Below are 22,677 nucleotides of genomic sequence, written 5' to 3'. Positions count from 1 at the left end.
TCTCTATAACACGAGGGGTTTAGAAGAGATTTCCCATGAGTGATTCTTTGCTTTCTTTGAAATTGCTCTGGGCAGGTCATTTTTTATTAACGCTAGCTCCGGCTCAGTTCTTGGATTTTTATGCACCCTATTGACATGTCCATGTTGGACATTACCCAATCAATAGTGCTGCAATTTTCCTGACCACCCATTACAACACAAGTTGCTTTGACTGAAAGAAATATCTGGGGAGCTCAGCTTTTATTTCTTTAGTCTGAGACAAAGCTACGCCTCTGCCTCAATATTGACTTTTATTTTTATGTTTTTATATGATTGTACATATAATCTCAATGGGTTATCATTAGTTAGGAGTAAAATGTCAGTTTCAAATAAGATAATATCTATAAAACTGAGATGAGTGAAGAAAAGTGTACAGTTTGGCCCAAAATTATTCATACCCCTGACAGATTTAGATGTAAGATATTTAACATTCAACAGAATAAATGAAATAAAGCAAAGCAGAATATAATTATTAAAAATTAATTTACTGGTTTTACTAATAATAGTATATCAAATAATCCCTTATATACCTAAATAATAGAAAGATGAGCCATTATTGGCATTACATAAAAGAAACCTTCTCATATCCCACAGTAGATTTGTTTGTTTGTGAAAAAATTAAACATAAAATCGAATCAAAATAAATAAAACCATGAATAAAAAAAAGATAAATAACAAAAACAAAACAGCATATATTAGTGTCAGTCTCCATACACTGAATGCAGTAGAGAGCACAATAAGGTTTACATGAGTCAATGATTACCTTAATCAAATTTCACACGGCACAGAGGGATTCACAGTGCCCAGATCAGATAGCAAACAGAAAGTGATTAAAGTAGCTGTTTGCTAAAAGACTGGAGCGAAAGAAAGTCAACATGCTCTCAGAAAATAAACGATGCGGCAGCTCGTTGAAGAAAATACATTCAGAACCCAAATAAGGAACCTGGCAGCAGCTGAATGTAACAGATATGCAAATTCGCCGCCTTGCAAAAGTATTTAACTATATCACAATTTGTCGTGTTACAAGGACAAACTCCAATGGACGAAACCTGGCAGCACGGACGGAAGACAACATTCGTCAAAGCATGACGGGAAACAGAAGATATGCTGAGGGGAAGCTGACTGTTGCGATGGAGACCAGGTGAGAGTGATTACTGACTGAATAAAGCTGTGACAGAAACCTGGGGATTATGGGTGTGTCCCATCAGGAGCTGAATTCACGAAGATCTGAGTTGGCCGGGTTTTTTTTGTCAACAGTGAAGACTGGAAGTGAGCAACAATGAAAATAAAATAAAACAAAAGCTGGTAAAAATGGAGCTCAAAATCTTATTGAGTTTCTATATGACTTATTTAATCCTTTTGAATGAATGTAATAAGAAATGCGTTGTATTTATACTTTATTTTTTTTACAAAAGAATACATCAAAGGAGACTTATTTTATGTTTTAAATGTGAATTTTGAACATTTTCATACTTTCATTTGGGTTTCAACTGTTCCTAAAACTGCTTTAAAAAAACTCCAAATGTTTTTTGGCTAACAAGTTCATGGTTTTTGGTGTCACAATCAATGGGCACTGCGCCGTTACCTAGCAACCACAGCCAAACCCAGCCCCATCACCTAGCAACCCAAGCAGAACTTTACAAGTTACATTCCACATAAAAATGGTTGAATCTGCAAATAGTGAACAACAAATATTCAGGATTAGGACATCTCATACAAAGACAAAAGGTGACAAAGAACTAAAGGACTAAATGTACAAATGCAGGACACTGAAGCAAAAATACAAAATCAAAACTACGTCCATAATCGCTTTCAAAGCATTTTACAAATACCATTCTGATAAAAGTTGTAAATAAAATCCAGCACAACCTGTTTCTAATTTGTTCTCAGTGGAAATACATCTGTTTGTTTCAGAACATGACTGAACAAACAAGTTGTGGAGACCCTTACTTTACAAAACAATAGAAATATCTCCTGTATCATGAGAAAACAGGAAGAGTATGACTGCAAGACTGCAAACCTATCAAGATAGTCAGGGAAGCTGTTAAGAGTTTTTAGGAAGATGGGTTCAGCTAAATCTACACACATTTGTTGCTTTGTCCTGATCTTAATCCCAACAAAATGCACCAAAATTTGTCGTCGTACCTTGACAAAATTTGAAAATGTCCTGGTGAGCTGAATATTTTTTAGAAGGCACTGCATGACGGGCTTATTACAAAAAGGATAGATGAGTGGGATTTAGCTGTAAGATTTAATAGTCACTGTTTAATATGGGTGATAATATAAAATTATTAATAAAGGTCACAAATCTACCTTCGTAAATGTTACAGTCATCAATAAAGGTTAAAATTATGAATAAAAATGTCTGCCAAATAAAGTAGCTGGATTAGCTAATCATTACAAAACACCTCCTCTAACATTAGAAGGAGCTCATTAGCTGCTGCAGTCGTCTTTCTTATTCTCGTCAATATGAGTAATGATTATCAAGATGACATTTAAGAGCTAGAATTAGGTTTAAAGGAAATATAAAGAGCTAAGGACTCAGTCAGTTCTGTGCACCTCCTATAATGTGAAGCTTAGGCATTCACTATTAGTAAAAGTGACACATCTATTAAATTTACGCTAAAAAAAATCTAATAATTTTGTAACATAGCATTGCATTCAATCTGACAGAACACAAATAAATGTTTAGAAAAGGAAGATACGGATCGTAATTTCAGACCTGCAAATCAGCTTCATTAAGCAAAAATATAACTATCATATAATTTCCTTCCCTTCCCAAGTGAAGCCATATGTTCCCTTCCAGTTTGGGTTATTAAATGTCTACATTAGTCCTCGTTTGAACTTTCTGGCTTGACTAATGGCTCCCATTTTGGTTTGACATCGTACCAGAGTGGAAACCACAACCACTTCCCCGTTTACAGCAGCCTTGCTCCAGTGGGGCGGGCTGCTCTGGTGTAAATGTTTCTATAGAAAGTAATGCCTCTTCTGTACATGTGCGTGCATGTGCATGTCTTTACAATGCGTCTGTGAACATGTGCAGCTGTGTGTAAAAGGTCATGTGTTTCTGCAGCGTTCACGTGTGCTGTGTTGTGTGTCTGCAGTAAACGTATTCTCGTCTACACAACTGATTATAATATGAACACATGTATGTACTGTCTGTGTTTCCATTTATGCTACATTAGTGTTTTTTGAATAGATATCATGAAACTGGATAAGTTTAATTTCTTGTTTATCTTGCAAGTAGGTTGTGTTGATGGCTTTGTCTGAATGCGCCAGAGGGAGGACGACATTTCTTTCTATTTCTATAGCTTCAGATTCCTGAATGATGAGTTGGATTTGATTTTAAGGTTCAGATTAAAGAGTTAGAGATAGGAAAGGTAGACTTCAAGTGACCTGAGGAATTAAAGTATGACTAACCCCCCAATCGACTTTATTTGCTGCTAACTTTCTAAATAGGTTATTTAGGGTTATGTTTATTTTACCATGCAAATTTTGACAGTTTTGTGTAAATTTGTTTAGTTCCCCATTATTTTGTCTAAAACCATCTCAGTGCTGGCCTCCTTTGTTCTAATGGTTGAATTATCCTATTTGTTTAAAGTGGTGCAGCTTTGCATCACACAGCCCTGCGTGGGGGTATTAAACCTTCTCACTCAGACACACACCTCCACCCAACGGTGAGTCAGGAGTTGGACTAGTTGGACGATGCATGGCCGCATGGAGGACTGATCAATGCTGTTACTCAGCTTTACAAATGTGTGACGTATTTGCAATGTGCCACATTCGGCCACGCCTCTCAGCATTCCTTGGCTGCGCCCACTTTGCTGGATTTTTTTTCTACGGTATGGTTTAGTTACAGTTTTGAACATTTAGTATAATGTAAAGTGGCTGGGACTAAAGTTAGCCCACATTTGTAACTTGCCAAAAAACTGCAGATGCAAATTAGCTTTTTCTAAATGGTGACATCTTCAATTTCCTGAGGGAGTCTTCCCAAAGGATCAATAAAGTACAAGTCTAAGTCTAAGTCTAAGTCATTTATGTTTGTGTTGAACATTGTGCCGTTTTACATAAAGTTAATTACCAATCCGTCAGAGCCAATGGATCTGGACTACACCCTTATGATGTGGTGGGTGATGAGTCTTTTATGGAAGAGGTCTAGGACCACTATTAAAGGAAAAAAAAATTATTTGTTTTCCTCAGAATTTTGACTCTAATCTTTGGAGATCAGCGGTCAGAACTCAGAAAACAGTGTGAGTTTTGAGAAGTCATAGTTCTGAGATGAAAAGTTGAAAGTCTTCTTAATGTATTCATTTTAGTGGCTCTAATCGTCTTCTGTAGTCTGCCTCAAGTAGAGTAGTTTAAGTATCTCAGCATCTTGTTCATGAGAAATGACAGAATGGAGCAGGGGACTTACAGATTGGTTGGAGTTGCCTATGCAGACCTGGGCCAAAATGTGAAGCAACCTTATTTATTAGTCTATCTGTATTCTCAGTCATGGCATTCAATCATGACTGAAACTTTTAGATCCAGCATAAGAGATCAGAGGAGGCATTCTGTCATCTGTGAAGGGTTGGAGCAGATCTGCTGAGTCAGATGGTTAGGGCGTCTGGTCAGGAAGACGCCCTTTGAGACAGAGGAGTCAGAGACAAAGATCTCCTAGTTTCCTTCCTGGACCGTTTGCACCAAAGACCTGACGTGACTCATGTTTGATCTTTGGTGTAACAAGTCCAGATGGTGCTAAAGATCTTAATTAGATGACCTACCAACTAGTGAATGTTAAAGGAATGAGAATAAGTTTGTTTGGGGGAAGAAAATGAAGAAATAACATTCTGAGAGGTTTTGGTTTTAATCTAAGTGAGCTAAACTTTGACTATGAAGAGTAACCTTAAACTGAACTGTTTCCAAGTAAGTGCATGATAGCCTTATGCAGTACTGTTTGGAGTATTAATAAAGTGGAACTTCTAATCATGAAATTAAACATAAGATGTATAACGCGGTCAAGGAAACAGGTTTTGTTTTCTACAAAGCTCAGAAAAGAAACGTAGAACTTTTTAGGAAACACTGATCTATCCTTTCAGAAAGAAAATACTTTTTTTTTACTGAATTATAATCAAATGTTTTTAATTTAGGCTTATAAATAGGATTCAGGTAAATAAGGTCAGATAAAATAAATTTATGTCATTACTATTTTTGACTTTGTTTCTTGTGTTTCTGATATAATCTACACAAAAAAAACCCTGAATGACAAAACATAATCAGCTGTATTACTCGTATGAAGTGCGTGTGTGTGTGTGCGTCTAAGAGAAAACTCCTGACCCTCCTGCGCTGCCGAGTTATCGCAGGCTGGTCCTCCACATCTCACCAGCTGGAACCAATTAACAGCAGTTCACTGAGACTGAGCTCTCTCACTCACTTTCACCCCCAAACACGCAGTCATTTTTCTTGTTCACTCCACCCCTGGCTCTTCCTCTCTACTCCCCAACAGTCCTGGACTCCTCCTTCAACCCGTGCAAGTTGTTTTCCCTTTAAACCTCCAGCTGCATGCTCACTCGAATGAATGTCTGACTCAGAGAACATGCAGCAACCAGGTAAACATTCACAGGGAGAAAAGGACAAACCGGCAGGGATTTAGGCTTATTAGACTTAGACTTATTTTATTGTCAGTGCACAAAGACACAACAGCGAAATTGGAAATGAAATGTCATCGCTTGACCAATGGAGCACACACACAAAAGTTATTAGCTTATAGCGTAACTTTTTCTACAGGATTTAACAATGAAAGCTGTAGCCAGGTGATCAACTGCACTTGATTACAGGTGTGGACAAGTCAAATCCAATCACCTTAAAGAAGCAACTGTTGCTGCCCATCAATCTGAGAAGAGTTGCAGTGCCATTGAAGGATCTGAAATCCTTCATTCGACAGCAGGGATTCTCTACTTGTGGCTCTGGGGACGTCTGTGGCTCTTTGGATCTACAACTGATTTTAAAAACTTATCAAAAATGATGAGGCATGCTTTATTTTAAAAAAAGGAGGAAATAAATTTATGTTTTAGCATTTCTTCTGTCAACCTTAATGCAAAATTTGCATTGAACTTTCAGAGCTGACCTAAATAGTGCAACTGAATCCACTTAGTTTTTTATTTGAGCAAATTATGTCAACTTATTTAAGTATTTTTGGTAAATAATGAAGAGTCGCATATTAATCTTGATAAAAATATTAAGTTGTACTAAAAATTTGCTTTAAAGAATAGGAATTAATTAAAACGCTTCCTTTAATTTTCAATATAAAAACACATCTTAATGTTTCTAATGTTTTTTTTATGTTTAAAAACTTTACGCTATACGCTTTGCAGCTTATATTCAGAAGACGTTGGCACAAATATGTTTTTTGCATTGCACATTTTGCTTACCACTATTCTACAGATTGTTTGTCATTCACAATTGTGAAATATTTAAGACAGTTGCCAGTCTTTCAAGGAGTAGATATCTCAGCAAAATGAGGCCAAGGTCAGATTATGCAACGCCATGAAAAAACTAACAGCTCCAAAACAGAGTCAGACAAAACAACATGCTAATTAACTCCTTAATTAGCATTTTAAAGGTAAAACCATTCATAGGATTAATGCTAAGTTTGGAGGGGAAGACAGCTACTTCTCTCCAAAAAGCTTACGAAAACATAACCAGTGCACCCCAACAAACTGTCAGACATCTGGAACAGTGACCTTTGGACATATGAGAACAAGACAAAAATATTTGGTCACAAGGTAGGCGAGTAAATATGTTTGGACGGGGGGGGAAAAATCTGCATATTCACGCATATACCTCATACCACCTGCAAAGCACAATGGTATGATGATCTGTGCTTGTTCTGCAGCCACAGCGTTTATTTACCCAGCCATGAACTCCTTTGTACACCAAAAATGTGCAGAAGCCATCTGTCTAGCAGCTGAAGCTAAACCCAAACTGGGTCATTAGCAGGACAATGGTCCCAAACACAGCAGAAAACCTACAACAGAATTCCTGCAAAAGAAAACAGACGAGATGTCGCAATCAACCAGTCAAAGTCCAGATTTGGATCTGATTGAACTCCTGAGGTTGGACCAGAAAAAAGATGTCAGCAGACCTCAGTGTGATGAAGAGTATGCCAGGTGCTTCTATAAGCAGGTTGCACTTGATTTGTCTTTATGATTGTACAGTACAACAGTTCAGAAATCAATTTGTGATTCATCTCACAAGTGACAGCAACCGTATCTGGGTTTAATCTGTGGCCAATTTCACACTTCTATTCAACCAGATCTATTTATATTCAGGATGACTGTTTGTTTTTGCATGTTGCTCTGAGACGATCAAACATTTTGCGTGCGGTGGCTGTGGATTTAAAGCTGTGTGTCGGACACACTCATGGATTGTGGTGTGAATCAGCTCCCTGTTGCACAGTAAACACTTACAGCCATGTGGTTTAAGTTTACAGTGGCTGCTATCCAGAGGATCAGGCGGGAGCCCAGAGAGCAAAACATCTGTTAAGACACACATGGTGAACCGCTGAAACAAGAAGCAAACTTACCTGTTTAACAATCTGGTTGAGAAGTTCACTGCTTGGAGACAAATCCAGAACTCCCGTCAGAATATCTCATTCTACTTTAGAAGTGTGAAAGACAAGAACACTGCTTCAGATCTTGTCCAACAAGCTGACGGAGGTTGCAGAGGAGCGGGCTCTCTGAAGAGAAAACACAATCCTCCGTCTGAGAAACAAGCAGAAACAACAGCTCCAGCGGTTGGCTTCGTTTTCCCCCCTCTTCAGCACCTAACGGAGCTCAAACACACTTGTACACTCGGTGCGTTTAGGTCATGCTCAAAGTATGTTGTGCAAGCTCAGGGAAACCACATCCTGTCACATATTTACCTCCCTCTTGTCTCTCTCTCTCCCTCTCTGCAGCCTATCTCTCTGTGGTGTTCTACCTCTTTTTCCTGTGCACTCGTCTCTCTCTGCCCTGTGATTGTCTGAAGCAAACTGAGCGCTCTGACCCGGCGTCTGCTCTGAGCAGCCTCTCTCTGCGTCTGTCTCTCCGGCAGCCGCTCTGGTTCCACACGACTGACTGAAGAATCCATCTGAGGAGAGGGAAGGGGAAGGAGGAGGGGGATGACAGGGAGGCTGGCAGGAGGAGGAGGAAAGGCGGGGGGCTTTTTGTGGGAAATACCAGAGTCAGAGGAAGGGAAGAACAGCGGGGAGGTTGGCCGGTGTTGTTTCGGGAGTGAAGGACTTAAGAAAAGGTGGGCAGATCAATCATTTGTTAGGGAGAAAGATGTGAAGTCAATAATGGTGTGGCTGAAGACTTTCCTGTTGCACTGAAATCTATTTTATTCTGTTTTTGTCTTTGTCACGCTTAACATTTCTCTGATCAAACAAATTTTAATATATCAAACAAAAACGACTACCTACAAGTTTCAGTTTCAAGTTCAAGCAATCATTTAATTTTTATTTTAAACAAAAGCAGCTTCCGTGCTCCTGTGAGGGAATAAGTAATTACCCCCTGAAAATAATCACTGCCTGTGCTACCATTGGTGACAACAGCAGCTATGAAGTGCTTGTGATAACTAGCAGAGAGTCTTTTACATTACTATGGATGAATTTTGGCTCACTATTCTTTGTAGAATTGTTTTAATTCACCCAGACTGTCTGGTTTTAAGCATGAGCATTCTCTTTAAGGTTATACCACTGTGTCAAAATTGATGGCCTAGTCAAAGACTGGATTTTGAGTTCTAATTAGATGTTTCTATGGGTTATTTGTGGTCTTGTAGAATAATTAAAATATTAGTCGACCGGTCATTAATCGGAATGTTCTGCAATCTTTACCACTCTGGGTTAATGGCTTCCTCTGTGGTTTGCTGAGGTTCAAAACCTCAGAAACAACTTAAACTTCTCTCAGAATGTATATCTAATTTTTAATGTCTTTATTCTGGGGCATAATGTGTTTTGCTTTTTGAGATCTTTTAGCCTACTTCATGTTGGTGATTAGGTTCTATTTAAGAGATTGTTATTTTTGAAGTTTAAACACACTTTAAACATTAATTTAAAGTGTGACCAGCCACATGGTCAGTTTTTACATAGGGCTAGGTTGGATTGAAGTTATTATTTGGCATAGTAAATTAAACCATTTGAAATCTGCAATCTGTATTCTACTTTGATATTGAAATTCTTTGGGTTTTTGTTGATGTGAAATATCTTAATGGGACAAAAAAGCAAAACTCAGATAAAATCAGTAAGGGGACTGGTCTTTTTCTTATCTTGCCTCAGTAGTGGCCATGCATATTTAGTTCATGAAATATAGTAAAAATCACCAAGCATTTGGAAACACAATGCGTTTCTAAAGCAACAACAGTGGGCATTTGAGCAATAGAAGAAAACAGATTTTTCGTCCTCGATAGATAAGACATGTTGTGGCAGCACAAGGAGGCAGGGAGGTCATAATGTTATGCCTCACCAGTGAGTTAATCGCAAATAGTAGCAATTAAAGCATGAAACAGTATCAGCTTTAGTACATAAATTAGTTTAGCCAAAAATGACAGCAGCAGTATTCACTTTAGTGAAAAAGACGCATCTGTATTGCCTGTAAAAGGATTTAAACTCTGCAACTTCGGTTAATCGTCCAGGTTGCAGGTTTATACCCTGATAGACCCATCAAGATATAAAAACATTGCGTAAAATCATTTGAATGCAAACAGCGTGAAAAGTTAATTCAGGGTTCAGTGAAGCTTAAAGCAGAGAGGCGAACAAAGAAATTAATACATCCAATAGGCTGACAGACGATGTTGTGCATCCACATGTTTCTTCAGATTTAAAGGAGGTGCAAACAGGTCGATTAACACCAGAGTGTGTTTCTGCTGCCCCCTAATGGACCAAAACAAACATCCGCAGGTTCCACGTTCAATGCAAATGGACACAAACACCAGCAGGATAATAATGAGGAATCAGCAGGGGAGGTCTGATGATGTTTTCCTTCATGTCTGATGAACACAAAGAGATTACCTGTGACCTGTGATGAAAAAAAGGTTGGATAAAGTTAAAATCAGCTAAAAATAAAATGTAATTCTTAAAATTGTATATAATTTTTATATAATTTCCTTTTTTTTCCTGAAGTTTTTCTTTCATAACACTGCTATTAAATTTGTAAACCTGGAATATCTCCCCTCCAAGAACTGTAAACTTTTTCACAAAAAAATTAGAAAAACTGTTTGTTTTTCTGCCTGATGTTTTACGCAATGCGTAAAAATAATATTCATGTCACAGACGAGCTAAAGCCAAATAAACAAAACCCAGAAAGAACAGATTGTACATTCATGTTGTTTACCTGCTGATACAGATTCTACCATTACTACAATATTATGCTGGCAGAGTGAGGATCGATTTTTAATGACGTATTCATTGAGGTTTACAATGATAAAAAATAAAATAAAAAAAAGGAAGTGCTTGTGTTCATCTGCCTGCCAAAGATTTCAGAATATTTGGAGATTTTGGAAAATTTGCCGTTTAAAAAGATTTGTTTTTGTACTTTATTGCTCTTAAATATTTATTCAGCCAGATAAAAGACCAATCAAGCAGAACGTCAAAGTGAACAAGACGAACAGACAACAAAAACTAACGTTAAAAATAAATAAAGCACCAAAAACCATTGACAAGAGTTATTACAGTAACAATTTAAAAGAGTAAAAATGTACGATTTAAAACTAAAAAAAAATTTGTTGTGGGATTCTTAATATTTATTGAAGTCATGTTTGACTTTCAGTTCAGATTGGAGGATAGAGGAAGGACAGAAACTCAAACTTTTCTCTGTTTCCATTTGAACCAGAGAAACAAATAAATACAAAATGTCATTCAACTGTAAGGCATGATAACATTCAGAAAAATGCATTAATAAATAAGAACCAAATCAATAATAGCATTGTAAATAAGAGTCATCCAGGGTGTGCATATAACCTTTCATTTAGCATACAGTTCAGTGGTGAGGCAGCTACAACCAGTGATGGATCCCAGAGCAGTCGAGGACTGTAAGCATCTGGTTGAAGCAAAAACAAACAAAAACAACAACAAAAGTCATACTGGCCTGACATACCTTTCAATACTGGTTGCAAAGGACTAATTTAACTTAAGAATGAAAAATATTCAGGTTTTTTAAGCTATATTTACATTTATGCAGATATCTTTGAGGGCAACATGAATACCTTATTGAATGTAGAAGAAAGTCTAAATTTGGCATTTGGATTCAGCTTTAAATTATAACAAGCTACTGTATAATGAACATGGTTTTGTAATGAGGGACTAATGTAATGTAAGATTTATCAGGATTTCAATGTTGCACTTTCATCAAGGAGCTTTATTTCTAGATTTTAAATTTAAACTTTTTCTTGATGGTACTTTGTCCATTTGATCTGCAGCTTATTTTCAGTTTTAAAAACCAACCGAGTGAAAAGAGATTGATTTTTCTTTTTTATCAAAAGTACATTTCTTTGGATTCCCGAATGAATTAAAACTTGGTGATTCATGGAGACCTCTAAACGGAGATCTTTTAAAATAGAAACAACACTGAAAAGCACTGGAAACTTTAACTCAAGGATATTTAGAATGTTATGGATGAACACTGTAGCTTAGAAAGCAGAGTACAGTAAAATAACCTGGTGAAACTAGAAAATAGGATATGTCTCATTAAAGCGAAATTTTATTATGAGAGGTACATTTTGTCCTTTTGTGGCCAAAGACTAGTAGAAATTGGGACATTTTACTTCTTTGTAGCTAAATTTGTCCTCCTTGTTGTTGTTTTGGTAATTAAAGTTTTACTATCACAATAAATATTACAAAAATTACTTTTGAAAGTACCGCAGTAAGGTTTTTAGATTTTACCGTTTTTTACATGTTACACATTACTTTTAAGACATTTGAAACAGCTTTTCATCAACAAAATTTTAATGTCAAAGATGACCTTGGCTAATAAAAATGCAGTTTCCTTTCTTCACCCAAACCTTTGCTTTTATTCTCTGTCTTTGGTAACATCGTCTCCTCCAATGTGTTGCCTGAATCAGCTGTAGCTTGTTGTCTTTAGGTTAATAAAGTAATAATAAAATAAAATGTGCAATAATTTCCTCCTTCAATTCTGTCTAACTTGATCTTCTTTCAGAATGAGTCATTTTAGGCTCTCGTCACATTAAATTCAAATAAGCTGATGCAGGCCATGCCCGTAACTGAACCTTTGCACTCCCATTGCTGCAAACAGATGCCCGATATACAACCATACATCTTTGAAAAACAGAATCAGAGCCTCCTGCACAAACAAACAAAAACACAGCTAGTGGTTTCTAAATGGTAAGTCAACAACAAAACACTTGACTTTTCCAGCAGCCATTGTACAGAGCATAGAGCGATAAAACCAGTTGACCAATCTCAGCCTGGGTTGCTAGGTAACAGTCTGGGCTTTGCTGAGTTTGCTGAGGTGCAGTGTCTGCTGATTTGTGACGTTACATTTTAGAGGTGTTTGAAATAGCTAATTTTCCAGACACCAAAACATACCAAATTATTACCAAAAACCTGCTGGGTTGTTTTTTGTAAGCACTGGTCTATCTTAAGAAGCAGCAGAAACCCAAATGAAAGTACAAAAATATGCAAAATATGAATTTTCATAATATATCCTCTTTAGGCAGGCAAAACATGACAAAAAAGAAAGAAAGAAAAAGGCAGCAAAATGAACTCATCCTTTTATTTTTATTCAGATTTTAGTCAGTGATAATAAATTATATCTACATATTCTTTTGTTATGCAAGCTAGTGAAAAAGGAAAACCCAAAAGTACTTGCTTTCCTTAAGAGAAGTCATTATTACCGATAAAAAGCTGAACATGACTAGGCCTACCAGACTCCTCTAATGTAGCTGTGACTCAGGGCTCCTTTTGAGTCATTTCTGGTCTAATAGGGATTCTGCTCCGCCATTCCCCAGTAAGCCTGCTCAGATGTTGCTGTAAGAGTTTGTCTGCAGGCTTCAAAATTAATGATACGTCTCTTTTAAAGATGGACATTTCCTGTCTCTGTTTGCTATCACATCAGGAGCCCCATTAGGCTTTAATCACCAGCCCTGTGAGCAGAAACTGTCAGCACATTTCTGTTCGGTTTGGACAAAGTGAGGCCAATTTTGGAAGGGCATTTCTTCCCCACCACCAAAGATAAAAGGTTCAAAGGGCCACTTTGGCAAATCATAAACCACTGAGAGACCAGAAGCTGAAATTAAGCAGTTAATGTTGTTTTCCAACCGTATAAAAGGGGAAATAAATTAACAGATGATAAAATGGTGAGAGATCTTGGCACAGATTTAAAAGCCTGTGATGATCTCCCACTGTGTAACTGTCAACACTATTTACCTGGGGATAAAAAAGCCCAACAATAATGCTTGATGTCATTCTCAGCTCTTTCTCTTTAGAGGCTTTATTGGTCCTTATTATGTGCGCTAAGGAGCTATAAAAGCATCAAAAGCCTGACCTTTCAGCTTCATGTGGCCCCGCAGGTCATGGTGCCAGGTGGGGGTTTTATCTACTGGAGAACTGAAATGTGACAAATGGAGTGAAACCAGTTATGAAGACAGGCAGCCGAGCGTGACATTTATGCAGACCGTGTTTTATGGAAGCAGCTGTCTGATCCGAGCGTCTGAGACAGACATTGATTAGATGGGAGAAGTAGTGGATTAAAACACATCACTAAATTCTAATTTTAGAAAAATGTTATTAAGGTTTTTAAATCAGATGACTGGATATTATTTAAGGTGCCAGACTGTGTTCTGCTGCTGGATCTCATAATCTCCTGTCAAAGAAGATGGCACAGTGCCCCCTAGTGTACAAATAAAATAAAACGGCAATTTTTCACAATAACAATCTCTTTTTCAATACAATATTTGTCCTGACCAAGCCATTCATTATGAAAACTACTTTCCTTTTGTTCTGTCTGACTTCTTGGAAAATACTTTTTTTATAGGCTGAATGTATGCAAAGCCAATAGTACATAAAGAGCTACACCCATGACATGCATCATTGCACTTAACATTTATTACCACTGACAGCAGAGGCTAAACTAACTGAACTTTGTATTTATAATTTAATGCAGAGATAAACTGTGACTGAGCTGCCATGGACTCCAAATAATCATCAAAGAAGTAAATAAAATTTAATTCAGTTTAGCCCTACTTTGCTAACATATGTACTATTCTTATTTGTATGTCTTTCCGAGGACTGAGAACGCAAGCTAACCATGAGAGATAAGTCTAAGTCTAAAATAAACACAGTTTGGTAAGGTTTCACTTTACCGGATTGAAATCTTTGTGTTTCGACTGAAAGAAAACCTGAAGAAACACAAATATAGGAAAACTCTGCTAACTTCACACAGATGTGAAGCTGAGATCCTGTAGCTATCAGAGTATACCCATTAAGTAAATCAAATACTTGTTACTCCTGTTTTTAGATAGTGCAAAACAAGTGGTTACATCTTGAATTGTCCTTTAATATATGAAGGACACATGGTTCTTCTTGACAGATGAGAAAGCACACAAGTATTTCTTTTGGAAAATATTATTTCGTTCCATTCCATTTTCATTCATGAAAGCATTTTTAAACAATCAGAGCAGAGACAAAGTGCTTTTTACCCAGACAGAAAAGAGTCCTTTGAGTACAGCTGCATGCAATTTAAAATCTAAAACTTTCACTGGGGCCAAAAGCCATGGAAAAGAGATGTTTTAAGACAGACTTTGAAAGTGAACAGTGAAGCAGCCTTCCTGGCATGACATGGAAAGTTATTCCATAACAGAGCAAAGACAGAGAAAGCCCTGTTTGTTTTCCAGGAGCAGCTGGAAGATTTGAAGACAAACATAAGAATCAGCTGTAAAACTTGCATAGCCATGCATATGATCAACCTTAGGATACATTCACACCAGCAATGTTTAGTCCATTATAATCAAACTCTAGTCTGTTTGCCTAGAAAGTCTGATCCGTTTGGGAAGGTGTAAATATGTAATCAAGCTCTGATGTGGACCAAAAAATCAAATTCTGGTCCGCCTAAAAACCAAGGTCTTGGATCGGTTGAAGTGAACTCTGCAGCGGTTCGAATGCACGCAGACCTGAGACCACTCCAAAAGCAGGAAGCAAACCATAGCGCAGGGCATTCTGGGTAAATACAACCAAAACAAATGTGAGAGTATAGTGCTAGCGGGAGAAATGGCTCATTGTCTTTTACCAAAGAAAAAAGAGAAATACTACAGCCACTAAAGTCTGATGCTCCTCCATCTTTATTTAAATGTTGTAAAGAAGGAAGTTGAGGTCAGTGTCTTCTTCTGAGATTTTTATGTCGTCTACTTCACTGGTCCTTGGTGCAGCGCCACCACAGACGAGGAGGGGAAAAGGTTTTTCAGAGAGGTTGGTTCGTTTGAAACAGTGCAGCGTGAAAGCAAACAGCAGCAGCGGGAGTCTTATGCCCATCCGTGCAGAGTCTGGTGTAAGTGCATCTACATCAGTAGCGAGGTGAAGACAAACTTCTGCCAAGAAGCATCCTAAGAGCCAACATCCTTCCAAAACAACAACAAAAAAGCTCACATAGACGAAGGACGTTGTGAAATTCTACAAAAGAAACATAAGTATGGCGAGAAGAAGACAGGTGCAAAATAATGTTTTATAAAATCCCGTCTGATTGTTTAGTATTTCTGGAAAAGCCTTTTCAGGAGAAAAAAAGATTAATTGTAGCACGAATCCTAGGTGGTGCCAACAGTTAAACATCCTGCTGGAATCCATGTGTGACTTCGTCTCTTATCCAAGAAAGCAGCTCATGTTCAGCAACACGTGATCAATCCTCAGAAAACAAGTGGAGAATCTTACGACAAAAAAGGATCAACATCAGAGTAAGTTTTGGTCCAGAATGTTGCATCCAGCATGTGAGAGAATTACCTTTCACTGAAATGCTGACTAATTTAATTAATGAAATCTTTACATTAATAAGGCACATCACAAAATGTCTAAACTTTAGATTGCACAGGTACTCTGCTACCCAGAATCACCTTTTTCTCATCCTGCATCATGTGCTAAAACGATTACAGGGTGTGTCTTCAGCCTACACAATCTGTATCCATCTACATACATGACATTTAGTTTAATGTACTCTACCAGTTGAATAAAGGCCTTTACCTTTATTTACCTTTAACTCAATGTTTCCATTCTCTACTGTGTAAATATATATCAGGAATTCACTAAACCCCTGGGCTTAACAGTTCATTGTGGACTCCCTTTCAGTTGTACCCTGCAGAAGAAAAAGCGTTTTTAGGACAAGGTGATGGATTGTTGTTTTTGTTCAGAGTTCGTTGTGTAAATCACATGGTTCATGCTGTATCATTATCACCTGGAGGGGAATGTGACCACCTGAGCTGGATCTATAAAAGGAGGAGAAGAAAATATTTAACTCACCTCCTCCAGAAGAAGAAGACCAGAGAGCAGGTATGTCAGTTCAGAGGTTTCCTTAACTGATGCCACAAATAGATTTACCTGAGAAGAACATCCATCAGTCAAGAAGGCAAACCTCATACAGGTTTCACTTTAATTTAAAAATGTACGTATACTCTTGTTATTTTTGCAGTTATTTTTGCAGCTCAATTAAAATAAGCTTCAATAAATCATGGGAAAAAAGAAAAAGTCACATTTGTTCTTAAAACAAGGAAGAGTCAAGAGGCTGTGCAGAATATTACAGTGTTGCACTTCTTTTGTAGAGGAATCTTCTTTGTTGTCGGGAAGATGTTTGTCATCTTGATTTGCATCTTGACACTCCAAGATGTGCACACTGCTTGTGTTTTGGTGAGTGTAACTCTATCACCTTGATTTATCCCAGCCTGTAATATGCAAAATGTTTGGAAATCACTCCCTAGTTTAATCTTAAATTCAATCACTTGTATTTAAAACAGATCTAAATTCTATTTTGAATTTAGCTGAGTTTAGCTAAATAAATAAGTGCTTTTTTTCTTCACTTCTTCACAGAAGCTTCCGCTTTTCAAAGCATGCATTGAACTCAAATCTGTGTGAAGAAGTTTAATAAGTGCATAAATTTTAAGTTAGCCTGTTTCTTTCTCTGTTTTCCACAGTGCTTAAAAAAACTAACCGCACCACCAGTGATTTTTCCTGTTTTTTTTTTTCCCCTTCTTGCCACACATCAATGTTTCAGATCAATCTCATTTCGATAGTTTTCTTTTTCTTTCTTTTTCAATAGGAAATGTATCCAACCTGGCCCACTGTGAAAATGTAGACTCAACTGCCTGTCAACTAAAGTGTGCAATAGCTGGAAATTAACCTTTACATTGCTGTGGAGAAATGTTTGTCCAGTCATTCTTGCACAATTGTTTTAAATCAGCCTCTTCCAACACAAACAACATGCTTTCTCTATGACATTAAAATCAGATTAAAGCCCAGATTCAGATGAGACCACTTGGTTTTTAGTTTATTTGTCTCCATACATCATAATTGAAATTCTGCATTTTGGATTTCTTCAGGTTATCTTTGTATGATGTGATAATATGAAAACATTTAAATGTAACGGAAAATCAAAACACAGAAGTAACCCATAAAGGGCTAAATAATTTACCACACTGTACTCTCCAAAGAATGGGTTTCAGATCTGTATGGCTGGATTTATTGAACAGGTTTAACAAAGTTTAACTATCTTTATCTTTGATTCCCCAAGGCAATAAAATATCTTGTGGGTTATGGTCATTTAGCTTCTTCCACTTTGACAACTAATCCTGACATGGTCTTCTGCAGGACATGCAGCTATATGCCCTCAATAAATACATAAAAAAAAAAAAATTCAAATATCAATTGTTCACAACTCCTGTTTGGCCCAGTTGAAACAACTGGAGAAATCTAGCTCAATGGGAGAAATCTGAAGGGAGATGAGAATCAAGCAAAAACAAACAGAAACAATAAAAAGGTTGTGTTGACTTTAGTCATTTGTCATAAGATTTGGAGAAACAAGAACTAAACTCTCACCAGGAATTCATGTGTTTTCAGGAACCAATTAAGAGATTCATGGTGTTAATTTGTACATTATTGAAAAGCAAATAGTTAAATGAGCTGCTTACTCACACGTCTGTTTCACATAAACTAACCTGATTTCTTTTTCTCATTCCCTCATGCACATGGCTTCACATCATCCTGTGTTGACAGCAAGGTAAGCGCCCTGTTAAATCCAGCAGGCGTGTTTAGCGGCACCGTTTTATTTTCGGCATCAGCTGAAACCTTGCCAGCACGGCTCACAGTCAGATTAGCGGATGTAGCTCAGTCCTGTGTCTGTGCTCCTTTGTTACGTCGAGCCATTTCAGAGCAATTAAACCAGGATGTGTTTGTGAGTCATATCTTAAGCCGCCAGAGTAAATGTCAGCGCTCATTGTGTCTTTAATCTGCTGTTTACACATCGCTTTCTGATGTGTGTGTGTGCGTGTTGGCGTGTGTGTACAGATGTTTGCCCGGAGAACACAATCGTGCAGGCCGAGATCGTAAATGTTCACAATGCCTTCAGGAGAGCAGTTGAGCCTGCTGCTGCTGACATGCTGATGATGGTTGGTCCTTTCTCAACATCCTTTTTAACATTTGATTTTCTGCAACTAAGCAATAATAATAAATGCAACAAACCCAAGATTGTAGGTGTGAAATCATCAAGATCTCAAAAAGCAAGCTTCTGATGTCCAAACATGATATTTTCTTTAGATAATATGTACAAGCTCAATTAGTAGTTTTCACATTTGGACAGGGCCATTCTTTCAGCTTCACATAAACTAACCTGATTTATGTTCCTCATTCCCTCATGCATTCAGTATAGGTTTCCTATCCATCTCCTGACTGATGTTTTTTTTTTAGTTTTTTTAATCTCAGTTCATCATCTTCTTGGAAGTCCTTCTTTAGCTCCAACCAATTTTTTATGCATTATAATCCATCTAATAGGCCCAAACAGAAGAATAGTTTTGAAGCTTAACGCTACTGCCATCAATTAACCATTCATGCTTTTTATAGCACTATTCATTCAACCATGTAACACAAATTGTTTTTACTGAAATTAAAACAAGAGGGAAAATAACCATCAACAAGCACTTCAAACATGCTGAGCTATTTCGAAGCAAAATGTCGCACCATATTGCTTGCAAAATCACAAAAATCAAATCAAAAAATAACTTGAGTTGTGACTTTTGGCAAAAACTGATTGAGAAATGAGATGCCATTCCACAGTAGTGTGTGACCAACCTGATGACCAGCATGAGGAGAAGATGCCGAGCTGTTTGTGCGTAGTTTTCTTATGCCCAACTGAGGCCCCTGTTTGATAAACAAAAGAAGAAAGAAAATCAAATGATCAGTATTTCTTATTTCTACAAAATGTAATTATTCAATCGTAATACATGGCACCAAACATAAATCAATAGCAGAATAAGGTCTTTGGCCTTATTAGAGACAATTTGTTAATTATGTCATGGGCAAAACTCACATATTACCACTTTTCTAAAATAATGTCTGAAGTCATTTTTTTTAACCAAAAATCACAACATCTTCCTTTCTAAAAGATGTTTTAGTAAAAAAGGAATCCCTTTTAGCAAAAACCGATGGGTTTACCTGTCTCCTTATGGCAATATATTCCCTATGTATTGTGCTAACGTTAGAATAAAATATTAATTAAAATATAGAGATGAGGGAATACAATCCTCTTCCTTAAAGATTGCATTTCCTTAAGCAACCTTAACAACCAGTCATGTTGTTGTACTTTCCTTTAGGGTACTACCCTACCCTATGCACAATCAGTGATCTAGTCAAAGGCCTAGTCAAAGTCTGAACTTAAGTGCAATAAAAATGTTTTGTCTTAGTCTTTAAACATGATTTTACATTGGCTCAAAACTCCTCTTATTGTTTACCAAACACAGAGACCTAAAATTATACAAAGAGAGGCTAAAAAGTTACTTCAAAAACTTAATGGGAGTTGTAGCCACTAAGTATGGCACACAAGATTCAAGGGGAAATTACTTTTCATGTTGGTTTGCATAATTATTTTTATTTTAATGTAATTATTTAAAAAATATACTTTTTGTATTTGTACTTCTTATTTTACTATAACTTTTATCTGAATAAAGCCTAACACAAACAAGCCATATGAATTCAAAATCCAATGGAGAAACAGAATTGTTACTTTATTTTCTAGGAAAGAAGTACAGCTCTACGCAGGAAGCAAAAAATAATATTTTTTAGCTTAGTATGATGATTATTTTGTGCGTCAGTTAATTATGCAATAAAAACATTTTTCTTAGTTGAGCTTGTCCTGTTCTTTGAAACTAGAATTAAACATTTCATTTTTTCCCCTCAGACTTACAGTTTGGAGTTAGCAGCCAGCGCTCAGGCTTGGGTGGATAAATGTACTCTCAGTCATGGACCGGCCAGCACCCGTCTGCTTGATGGTACGTTTGCTGTGCCTCTATACATTCTCTCTTTCTTTCCTTTTTCGTCATTTTGGGGCTGTAAATATTTCCTCCATTAATGTAAAAGCTCCTTTTGAACCGACTGCCCTTGTGATAAACGGTCAGAGATACTATGAATGTTATCTTATGTTTTCTTTTAATAATACATTATATTAGGTAAGATGTTATCATGAAGGAGAATATCATCAATTGTTTTTTTGTCATTTGTTTAATGAAGCCTGCTATATACAAATAGCGTAATCTCGTGGGGGATAAAAAATAAAATCATCTGCAAATACTCATTAATCAGTGCTGCCATGTGTTTCCCTCCATTACCCAGGATATGAATTAGGTGAGAATCTCTTCTCTTCTTCCTCCCCATACTCGTGGACCACTGTTGTTACGACCTGGCATAATGAGAAGTCACGCTATCTTTACCCCAATGGATCCACCAATGGAAAACCCATCGGTCACTACACACAGGTGCACATTTTTATCATACCGTGTTATTTTTTTATGAAAAATACTTCGCTTTCACTGCCCTGCTGCTCTGGTCAAGGGGTGGTTGCAGAGTGTACTTACAAGGAATGTTTCAAAATGAAACCATCCCAAAAATAACCAGTAATTATTGTGTTGCCAGGTTGTGTGGAACAGCTCCTACAAAGTGGGCTGTGGACTTGCTCTATGTCCCAACAATATCTACTACTACGGCTGCCATTATTTCAGAGCGTATGTGACATTTTTACAAGTAATTTAGGAAAGTCTTGACTTTATTTTACACTGCATCTGCAAGCCTTTCACTTTGTTCACATCTTGTTACATTAGTGGATTTATTTTATTTAATTTTTCAGAATTCAACAAACAATACACCATGCAGACATTGTTTTCCAAATGGATGAAAAAGAAATTACTTATAAGCATTTACATACTTTTTACTCAAACACGCTCTAGTGTGAGTCCAGATGATATCCAATAAACTAAGTTTAGGTGGATTCATTTAAAATTATAGAATTTCTGAAGGATGATTTTTTCCAACCTTAGTGAAAGTTTGGAAATGTTTTCTTTATTTTACTTTTTAAAATAATTTCCACTTTATTATGATGGATCATGTTGAGTATTTTGAATACAGGCATTAAGATTTGGTGAACAAACAGATAAACAAAACAAAATGTGCAAAAACGTCAAAGACAGGGTCCAGTGCGGTCATTTAGGTATTTGTAGTAGGGAGTGTGTTTTATTAAGATTGTACAGCAAGAAATAAGAAAAAAAAATCCTCATATAATAAAGAAAAAATATTGAGGGAAGACTTGATCAATTTTTGAGTAGGAATATTATTTTCTGCTTTACAAAATCTGAACAATTTTTGTCCCTTAGTGGAAACTTTAAGCACTGGCCTCCCTACAAGGTTGGAACCTCATGTGCTTCCTGCCCAAACAACTGTGTGGACAAACTCTGCTGTAAGTAGAGTAACAAACTTACAGAAACGTGTCATTATTATTTAAAAGACATCCTAATTTGTTCCCTCTCTTTCTCAGTCAATCCATGTCCTTATGTAAACACCTTCATCAACTGTCCCAGACTGAAAGACGTCAAAGGATGCAGCAACCCGCTGGTGTTTGCCAGGTGTCCTGCTTCATGCAAATGTACCACTGAGATTGTTCCAATATATTAGACTGAACAGCAAGAATACTTAAATTTCACGTGTTCTTTATCTGTACTGAAAATAACGCTGGCATCTGCAAAATACAAAACAGGCAATTTATAGTTGGAATATTTTTGGGTGTAGCTTGTCTTAATCGAATGGGTCCATTTCTGTAGGTACATTATTAAAAAAAAGTTAACTCATTTTAACATAGAATTTTTCAAACGTGGCATGTAGCACTTCATTAAGTGAAAGATTATGCAACTGTAAAGCATAAAAATCTCTGGAGTTTTTAAAACGTTTTAGAAAACAAAAAAGATTTCAGAGGGTTTTATTTGTAGCTTTTTCATGTTTCCATTATTACGACTATTTTGGGGGATATTTTGTTTTGTTTGTTGTTCTTGGTTCTAAACAAACCAACAACAACAGGGAAAATCTCTCGGGAAAATCCAAGAGATTTTCCCACCCTCAGGCCTCCCGATTTCCTTTCTGCTATGTTCCTTGTTAGA

At 36.9% G+C, this 22,677-nt stretch overlaps 2 protein-coding genes across 4 annotated transcripts in view; one reads left to right on the top strand and one right to left on the bottom strand.

Annotated features, from left to right (window-relative positions):
• Nucleotides 1-8,153, bottom strand: part of rftn1b (raftlin, lipid raft linker 1b) — a 139,345-nt gene extending 131,192 nt beyond the window's left edge. For 2 of the 3 annotated variants that reach the window (XM_028012629.1, XM_028012630.1), the window contains exon 1: nucleotides 7,604-8,152. The gene's annotated coding sequence lies outside the window, so the exon portion shown is untranslated. Of the gene's footprint in view, nucleotides 1-7,603 lie in introns of all 3 variants that reach the window. The other variant, XM_028012631.1, reaches the window with a different exon arrangement.
• LOC114142216 (cysteine-rich venom protein latisemin) lies at nucleotides 1,125-22,437 on the top strand. The gene is made up of 9 exons (XM_028013359.1): nucleotides 1,125-1,180; nucleotides 16,321-16,543; nucleotides 16,813-16,897; nucleotides 18,551-18,651; nucleotides 20,436-20,526; nucleotides 20,867-21,009; nucleotides 21,167-21,255; nucleotides 21,901-21,983; nucleotides 22,062-22,437. Exons 1-9 carry the CDS (start codon nucleotides 1,125-1,127, stop codon nucleotides 22,196-22,198), a joined length of 1,008 nt encoding a protein of 335 aa, XP_027869160.1. The 3' UTR covers nucleotides 22,199-22,437.
• The last annotated feature ends 240 nt before the right edge of the window (nucleotides 22,438-22,677 follow it).

Source organism: Xiphophorus couchianus, chromosome 3 (assembly GCF_001444195.1).
Source record: "Xiphophorus couchianus chromosome 3, X_couchianus-1.0, whole genome shotgun sequence".
NCBI lineage: Eukaryota > Metazoa > Chordata > Actinopteri > Cyprinodontiformes > Poeciliidae > Xiphophorus > Xiphophorus couchianus.
This window is presented reverse-complemented; position numbering and strand designations above follow the sequence as displayed.